Source organism: Monopterus albus, unplaced genomic scaffold (assembly GCF_001952655.1).
Source record: "Monopterus albus unplaced genomic scaffold, M_albus_1.0 scaffold16.1, whole genome shotgun sequence".
NCBI classification, from domain to species: domain Eukaryota; kingdom Metazoa; phylum Chordata; class Actinopteri; order Synbranchiformes; family Synbranchidae; genus Monopterus; species Monopterus albus.
This window is the reverse complement of record NW_018127896.1, coordinates 5,682,443-5,691,503: the sequence shown is the minus strand read 5'-3', so window position 1 is coordinate 5,691,503 and position 9,061 is coordinate 5,682,443. Positions and strand designations below refer to the sequence as shown.

General features: G+C 40.8%; 2 protein-coding genes across 4 annotated transcripts in view; one reads left to right on the top strand and one right to left on the bottom strand.

Moving 5' to 3' along the window:
* The window catches only part of retreg2 (reticulophagy regulator family member 2), a 7,255-nt gene extending 917 nt beyond the window's left edge, over positions 1-6,338 (top strand). Inside the window, exons 3-10 of the mRNA XM_020592139.1 lie at positions 3-31; positions 459-489; positions 1,188-1,317; positions 1,718-1,802; positions 2,056-2,193; positions 2,593-2,681; positions 3,096-3,231; positions 4,612-6,338. Coding sequence (XP_020447795.1) covers positions 3-31; positions 459-489; positions 1,188-1,317; positions 1,718-1,802; positions 2,056-2,193; positions 2,593-2,681; positions 3,096-3,231; positions 4,612-5,480 — 1,507 coding nt within the window. The 3' untranslated portion in view covers positions 5,481-6,338. The remainder of the gene's footprint in view (positions 1-2; positions 32-458; positions 490-1,187; positions 1,318-1,717; positions 1,803-2,055; positions 2,194-2,592; positions 2,682-3,095; positions 3,232-4,611) is intronic.
* Positions 6,339-6,389: 51 nt separating this feature from the next.
* Positions 6,390-9,061, bottom strand: part of mdh1b (malate dehydrogenase 1B, NAD (soluble)) — a 4,416-nt gene continuing 1,744 nt past the window's right edge. Inside the window, exons 6-10 of one of the 3 annotated variants that reach the window (XM_020591986.1) lie at positions 8,056-8,407; positions 7,823-7,964; positions 7,569-7,744; positions 7,323-7,458; positions 6,390-7,210 (exon numbers count right to left, since the gene is read on the bottom strand). In XM_020591986.1, the coding sequence (XP_020447642.1) occupies positions 7,156-7,210; positions 7,323-7,458; positions 7,569-7,744; positions 7,823-7,964; positions 8,056-8,407 (861 nt within the window). In that variant the 3' untranslated portion in view covers positions 6,390-7,155. Of the gene's footprint in view, positions 7,211-7,318; positions 7,459-7,568; positions 7,745-7,822; positions 7,965-8,055; positions 8,408-9,061 lie in introns of all 3 variants that reach the window. The other 2 variants (XM_020591988.1, XM_020591987.1) reach the window with 2 other exon arrangements.

Sequence of the window (9,061 nt, the reverse complement as noted above, 5' to 3'; positions counted from 1 at the left end):
AGATGGAAGCCCACGTTGCCCATCATTACTGGTAAGCCTATGCCTTCATGTAATCAGAATCTATTCCCCAGGTTTTGTCACTCACTACCGAAGCAAATGTTCACCTTTGAGGTGCCAATTAAACTCTATATTTGTGGAGCCCAGTAGCTGGACTGGATGAAGAAGTCCAGCACAACTTTATATCTGGGTGCACTGTCTTTCCAAGATGGAAACCTGTCAAATAAACATTATACATAAAACCCTCTATTTAAAGTCAGCATAGCACTGTTATTATTATTATTATTATTTTATGTGTCTCTTAATGCCTATCTGATGGATTTTTTGCATTCTTGCATAAATAGCCTCTTTATCCCCTGAGATATTGTGGTACTCTTGGCAAAACTCCTTTTGATGAGATTTGTCTACCAAAATATATTTTTGTTCATGATTTCCTAATTGAGTGTTTTTCATTTCTCTAGTTCAATGTGCAGAGGCTCACCCTGTGCAGAGGTATGTGTTTTTTTTTTGTTTTTTTTTTTTACTCTCGTCTTTATTAACTGAAGTAAAACTAAGAGCATATGTTAAAGCACATCACAGTGAAGTCTGTCTTTATATCTATGTCTCCACATGTGACGTATCATTTTACACCAACAGTCTTTTGTGTTTGTGTTCATCCGTGTATCTTCTTCTCTCAACTGTCGCTACATGAACGTGGAATCGTACACTATTTCACTGCAGGCATTTAAAGGTAGGGTTGGTGATCCTGGAAAAACTAGCAAGAGGAAGCTCAATTTTGAAAGTAGACAACTGAAGAAATCAATCCCACCCTTTTGTTTTGACTTGTCTCCAAAGCCACTCTTCCAAAACAAAATGGACACTGGGTGCCTGACTGCTACTAACACATTTCAGGAAATTGTTACATATTGAGTGCACTGGCAGAGTGCACACAATTAAGAACTTAACTATTGGTCAGGTGTTTCTCAGCCCTGCTGCTGCTGATGTCTGGTTTTTTTATGTTGTCAGTCCATTTAATGTATTCATTGCCATCAGGATAAAGAGAAATTCATGATATGTAACAAAAATGGTTCTGAAAAGAATCATCAACCCTACCTTTAAGTATAGCTCAGTGCACTTTTAAGTACAGAATTTTGACCTTTGCAGGTGTTTATTGTGTTACTCTTTTCCTGTGTTTGCTTGCCTGCATATAGTGAAACAATGGGAGTGGAGCAGCATCTGCTCAGTGTTCCTGAGCTCAGCCACCACCTAGCTGAGAGCTACCTGACCTGCTGTCTGTACCTGCAGGAGATGCTGCAATACAAGCGACAGAATCATGGCAAGGTGCAGAACTTGGACCAAGACTATTGAAAGTTCAGCTGTCTTATACCTCACTGTCTTATGTTTAAATCTTATTCTGCAAACCTGAGAGCAAACTGCAGTCAGTCTTGTGTTGATAGCAGACACAGCTGAATACTGCATGTAAAAGTCATAATTGCTAACAGTATGGCTGATGAAAAGACAAAATGCTTGTGTTTAGTATTCTGGCTGTCTAAAAACCCAGGGAAGTATGGGTATTTAAGGCAGGGTGCAAACTGTCTAATCTGACCAGGTGCTGTAGCTGCAAAGAACTCATTCAGATATTCACTTCTGGCGTACACTAACACCCCTCACACTTCCTCCTGTTGTTACCCCTTGCAGCTCGGCAGACGCCTCATTTCTCTTATTTGTTTTCACTTTCCAGTTCTGTGTGATGATGTGCAGTGGCTGTTTTGTACTTGCCATAGTTGGACATTATGTACCAGGAATCATGATCTCCTATATTATAGGTGAGTATCTTCATTCCCAATTGGCATAAAAACCTAATTCTTAATGAGATGTGTACTTGTGACCGTAGATGTGTTTTTTTTTTTTTTAGCAAGTGGATAATTCTACATCAACTATATCTCTTCATGCAGTCCCACATTTATAGATCACATAACTGGGTTCCCTGCCTTTTTTCAGAAAATACTGCCCGTCAGCATCTTGTTTTGACACTTGTGAAGAATATGCTTCATCTTTTTTGTCTGTGCCCCTGTTCAGTCCTGAGCGTGCTTTTGTGGCCACTGGTGGTGTATCATGAACTCATCCAGCGAATGTACACAGCCTTGGAGCCAATCCTGATGAAACTGGACTACAGCATGAAGGGAGATACAGAACACCGCAAGCATGACAAGAGGAGTGAGTGACACCGTGACACCTTCAGGCCATAGATTTAGGACTGTAACATTAACGCAGGACTTGCAAGAAGGAACTGTTACACAAAGAACTTGAGTTTCTTTTTGCTCATACCAAACCTCGGACACAAGCTACTGCCAACACAGAAAGAATATCAGGCACTGTAACACCACTGTAAATAGAACCGTGTAGACTGTCAAAGGAGTGTGATTTGAAGTTCCTCAGGTTCATACAGTAGATCCTGTTTCTCATGTACAGTATGTTACATTTAGTGTACTGTAGGTTTATTCAAACGGTATAGTACAGAACCAGGAGCTGTTACTTCTTTGAATCAGATCTTTCAGTCATTGGTTTTCTTCAGCAGGGTGGCATTTTAAAAGTGTGCATGTGTGTTTTTAACAGAGGTGAAGAAAGAGGTTGACGAAGGTGATGAGCCAAGAGCTGAAACAGAGAGTGAGAGCGAGGAGGAGCTGTCCTGTTTTGCCCCAACGGTATGGACACACAACCATGTGACACTGCCACATAGAGCAGACTTATGTCAGTGTGTATGGTTGCAGCTGGAAGTGGTTCGCTATTGTCAGTCCTGGCTTTTATGAATTTGGTGATGGTTTTTTTTTTTTTTTTCTTTTGCTGTAACTTAAATAGTCATTGTGTAATAAATCACATGAACTTTCTTTCAAGGACTACCTCATTCCATTAGTGCCACTGTAGGATGTATATAGTTCATTCGGTTACTAACAGTGTTGATATTATGTCAGGTATTCAGACACTAAGCTGCTGTATGTCTGTGGAGTGGATTAGTTCAGTGCCAGCTTAATATAAATATAACCTACTGTAATTTATCTATATGATGGTACGTTTGTGTTTCAGCAGCAAAGTAATAATGCTGTGGTTTTGTTGCTCAGGTGGATGTGAAGACTACAGCTCTGGCGATGGCCATCACAGACTCCGAGCTGTCGGACGAGGAAGCATCCATCCTGGAGAGTGGTGGGTTCTCAGTGTCCAGAGCTACCACTCCTCAACTCACTGATGTCTCTGAAGGTAATTATCACTCACTTCCCTTACTCTTGCTTATGAGTGATGTCTGTTTGGAAATATTCTGTCAGTGGTTAAGGGCATTTCAATTTGTGAGATAGCAGAATTCCACATGTATTGTTCTTAAATTTATTTTCTGTTTAATTGTCTTAGACATCCACAGTGCTCATCAGACAGCCCCGGATGTTTAGTCCTCACTTTAAAGCTTGAAGCATACAAACAGCCAGAGGTTATTTTGTGCCGGGACAAGCCAGATCAGGATCTGGTGCCTCTCAAATTGTGACCGGCATCTATTGTGATGGACCTGGCACCTCATATACATATGAAATACACTGAATATAAGAATATATATATATAAAAAGTCCGAGGTCTAATACTTTTGGTACACGTAACCTTTTACAACAGCACCTTAGGCTCAAATTAAAATGATTAAATGCAGTAAAAACAGGCAGTTAGGTTAATTATGTCACAACATAACCAGCCTGCGCGGGTCAAGTGCGCATTCAGTGTAATGATGTGTTAGCCATGGAGTGAAAATGTGAAAAAGACTGGCGAATTTGCTAAAGCATTTCAAGTTGTAGCAGGGTGAAGGTGGTCAGCAAGCAGGCCAGTTTTAAAGCCTACAAATGCTAATGAAAAGTCCAGTACAAGCCAGTCTGATGGTGAAGTCAAGGGTTTCAAGTGGACATAGGGCTGGATAGCACAGAATAACGTGAAAGAGGCCTCCTGCCAATGACTGTTATGGGCTGTTTTAAATAATAGAAAGTAAGAACATTTGTATTTATTGTTACTGCATTATATAGACTCTGGCGTGCTTCACATTTGTTGCTGTAATACTCTGAATATAATGTTAATCTTTAGTAGAGTAATAAGACCCCAAATATGATGTCAGGCTTGCTGTTGATTAAACGGATATATAGCCTAGCAGTCCTAATGTATTTAGCATCAATTGCACTTGACATTTATAAGTCACGCTTGAACGAGTGTCTTCTAATGTGTGGTTTTTTGTTTTTTTTTTTTGGCCACTACAAACGCACAACAAATAATGTTTTGCCTCAGCTGGCCCCTTTAATGTGGAAACTACCACAAACACACCGGTCATTGAGGAATTTATTTTCCTTCCAGGACCTCCTCTCCCCACATTGACATGCCGGGTCCATCATCAAGTGGTGTCGGGGACCTCATAACTTAAAATTAAGCACTGCAAACAGCTAAGAAGTTTAGCTATGTGTCAGTTCACCAATTCTGTAGTTTTCTGTTAACTCAAGTGTACACTTAAGTACAAGTATATTTGTGATTTACTGCTTTGAAAGCTCAGTGTTCCTAATCACTACTGGCTTAGATGCGTGAGTTAGCTGAGTTTGATTTGACTCATTTCTACAACAGACTTGGACCAGCAGAGTTTACACAGTGAACCAGAGGAGTCCTACCTGCGGGATCTCCCTGAGTTCCCCTCAGTCGAGGAGTTCCCGTCCATTGAGCACAACCTGCTCAACTTTCCTCTGCGAGGCCCCAGGCAAGGAGGTGGAGCCCAGGCTGGTGCTCAGTCAGAGGGGGAGCCATTGAGCCCCACCAGCCTCCTGATCCAGCACCTAGCATCCCCACTGCATTTTGTGAACATGCACTTCAACGGACATGGACGACCACCAGAGGGTGAGGAAGGAATGTTTCCTGTGCCAGGTGCAGGGGTGGAAGCGGGCAGGCAGGGGGGTGAGGAGAAAGAAGCTGCCATGACCCAGGATGCACAGCGGTCCCTGGAAGCCTTGAGTGAGGAGATTGTGAGTACAGCCATCTCCACCGTAGTGCAGAACACACTGTCAGCCCTGCTGTGCTCCAGCGAGGAGCCCTCCCTGGCTGAGTTCCTTCCCACTGAAACTCCACCGAGTGCTCTGGAGACTTCCAGTCAACCAAATGACACCAACACTGCAGTTACCACAGTAGGGGCACTGGAGCCTGATGAGGTGATTACAACAGAAAGCGGCGCCAGCGAGGAGATGCCTGACGACACACTAGTTGCAGCTGAGGAAGAGGACTTTGAGCTTCTGGACCAAAGTGAACTGGAGCAGGTGGATGAAGGGCTAGGCCTCAGCTCTGACAGACAGGCAGACGGAAGAGCTCCCATCGCCTCAACATCGATCACAATTATAGCTTCCCTGTTGAACCCCACCTCCAACTGTTGTTTTTATTTCTACCTTAGAACTACATTATATCCATACTTCTGTATTCAAAACATTTATCAAAGATTTGGTGTTTAATACTGTTGATTGGTCATTGTGTGGCACATGGTTGAGTTTATTCAGTGCATTCTGCCTTCATACCCACACATTACAGGAACTGTTCAGCCAGACATTAAGAGTTCAAAGGTTTGATTATGTAACTATTAATATATGCTATAAATTATTTAATTTAATGGTCAGTTGGTTAAACTCTGTTGAGCTGAGAGGCAGATTGAAAGTAAATTTTACCTTTTAGTTACCTAGAATGATTGTTATGATAATCTAATGACATCCAGGTTTAATTTGTGGTTGCATATTCCCAGAGTTGGACTTTGTAGACTAACACTTTTTCCTCCAAGGCTCTAGTTTCGACAGGCACTCAGTCATTAGTTGTCTTTCACTTGTTGCCTGGAAATGAAAAGTTAATTTCTGACACTGCTGGATGCTGACAAGTAGTAGATCATCATCCATAAGCATAAGTGACTTCAATGTGACAAGATAAAAGAATTGTTTCTGAATTTCCTGTGATGCCTTCTTTTTATTGACATTTGTGAATGGACTTTAATTTCATATATCCATATGTAATTGGTCCATATGTAACTGAATTTATTCTTGATCTACAGTTTTGTTGAAAATCACAGGCTTTTTGAGAGTTAGGCTTGTCTGTACCCAACTATTTGTACATGTATAGTCATCACTGGGATATGTATATTTAGCAAATAACCTATTTTGTGCCACAACAAGTCCATGCATGCCATGAATCATGCATGTATTTACAATGATCAATATTTGAGGTCAATTTTTAAGTGTTACTTTTATTAGAGCACTTTTTTCCTGTTTTTGAAGGGACCTAAAACTTGGCTCACTCATTATGTATCTGGCCACAGCTGGTAATTTGTGAAACATTTTTAAGATGACAAAAAAAAAAATCTACAGCATTTTTTTTTTTTTTTTTTTTAAGAAGCCACTCAGCGTCTAAATCTCAGGGGTGGGTTGTGCAAATTGAATATAACATCAAAGAATATGAGACCATTCCCTGACTTGTCGTAGTGCGCTACATTTGTACTAACCTTTACTTTTTTCGGTCAATGCCTCCTTGTGTATAGTGTAGAAATGCTTAAAAAGTGTGTATATTCTGCATGTAAAAACAGCATTCTGTTCAAGTTCTCCTTGTCATCTGACAAAGTAGTGCACAATTTGTGAGGGCACAAGGTTGATTTGAATGTTTCAGGTTTAAAGAGCCCATGAAATTCAGTTTGTTTGGTATATAATTACGAATGAGGTGATTAAGTTTTGATGTGTCCTCAGCTGTAAATGTAAGCGTGTGTCAAGTGGTAACATCGGACTTGGAGAAGGATATTAACAAACTAGTTTGTATATGGTAGTAGTGTGTTTTATGCTTAAAAATAGCTTCTTGAATTATATAAAAATGACACTTACTGAACTGTACAATTAAAAAAAAAAAGAATATATTTTCTAATTTCTCCTTTTTCCATAAAGTACTCAGTTTGATCTTTTACATCTAAAAATATAACAGCTATGAAGTTTCACAAAACGGCAATTTGTCATGAACCTGTTAAAATAAAACTGCAACTCCACATATCAGTAAGAGAATAAAAGAACAAACTGAAACAAGAAAAAAATGTGGCACTGAAATTTATCAATTATTCACTTAATTATTTTGAATTCATTTAATTCTGCAGTCTTTTTTTTTTTATCTGTCTTCTTTATTCCTGACAATTGTGCCATTTTCTGATATGTTCTTTTTCCTGGGAAAGCAAAACAACTCTGTTAGCGCCTTAGAAGCATTTGTGGAAAAACATACATTTAACAACATACTGTGCAAAATCCCCTTTTATTTTTGTAACGTGACATACCTGCCTGAGTTCACTTGCAGAAAGCTGGAGTTTCTCCTTCAGCTCATCTCCAACTGTTGCATCAAATAGCGCAGACCATTTACCACCTGCGAAGGTTACTGGAATTGAGAGGACGATGCCATCTGGGAGACTGTAGTAGCCTGCAAGCAGCCAGAGATGACCACACCTCAACACTGGCTAGACCAGTCATAAGAGCTATGATATGGATATAGATCCCTCATCCCCAATCCCTTATTGGTTGTATCTTAACCTGGGCAAAGGACACCCAGAGAGAAGACCTCATGTGGATTACAGATGCCATTCCAAGCCTTTAGGATGGTGAGGATCCCATTGGTGGCAGACATGGCTGCTGCCCGGCAGGTCTTTGAAGTCACAGCTGCTCGCTGACAACACACCAGGTCTTGGAAGTCTGTTTTCAACCAGTTTCTGGAAAGAAGATGAAGATTACTGTCTTTTGTGTGTACAATCAACACTGGCACAGAGGGATGTCACAGCAGGACAAACCTGTCATGGAAAATCTTTAAGAGTGACTGGGAAAAGAATGATGGCCCTTTGATTGCTCCGTCATAGTTGAAAACCTTCGCCATCTGCAGGTCAATGTAGAAACTACCACTGATATTTCCCCACACAATGACATCTGTAATATCTAGAGGAGAAGAAGAGGAAGAAGTCATCTTCTGTGAATTGTGCTAGTGTTGAATGCAGTGGAAACATGTGCTCAAAGAATTAAGAGCTACCTGATGTCCTCACTTTCAGCTTCTTTGCAATTATGGCCCTGGCTTCATTTTCCAGCTGAGTTGCTATGGTGACAAACTGGCGCCAGTCAATGGAGGGTGCACTCTCCACAAGAAGTGAGCACCTCAAGTTGACAAATGAGTCACCAGACACAATCACCTTCACCTCCTTGTTGGCCCTTGCATCAATCAGTTGTCCATAATGCTTGGATGTTTCCTTTACTTTCTTCCTCTTTTCCTCCTCACTCTCATTCTCTGACCACTGCTCATCCAGCAGGAGGATGACATCTGCTTCTCTGAAGGCTTCCTCCTGATCTGTATGAATGGTCACCTGTGATTTTATAGTGTCAGATGTCTTTATTTTCTAATATAAAAAAAAGCTATACAGTGGGGAAAATAATTGATCCCCTGCTGATTTTGTAGTTTTGCCCACTTACAAAGAAATGAAGGGTCTATAATTTTTAATCATAGGTTTATTCTAAAGGATAGAAACAGAATATCAACAAAAAATCCCCCAAAAGCACATGATACAAAAGTTATAAACTGAGTTGCATTTCAGTGAATGAAATAAGTATTTGATAAGAAATACAAACTAACCATCAGTGGCCCTCGTTCTGGAGCTCCATGCAAGATTTCGCCTCATGAGGCAAGGATGATCATGAGAAAAGTGAGGGATCGGCCCAGAACTACAGGGAGGTGCTTGTGAATGATCTCAAGGCAGTTGGGACACCAAACAAACCACTGATAAAACAGTACGCCACCATGGATTGAAATCCTGCAGCACCCACAAGGTCCCCCTCCTCAAGGAGCCACATCTACAGGCCCATCTGAAGTTTGCCAATGAACATCTAAAGATTCAGAAGAGAACTGGGAGAAAGTGCTGTGGTCAGATGACACCAAAATTGAGCTCTCTGGCATCAACTCAACTTGCCGTGTTTGGAGGAATAAAAACACTGAGTATGACCCTAAGAACACCATCCCTACAGTCACAGAGGTGGGAACATTATGC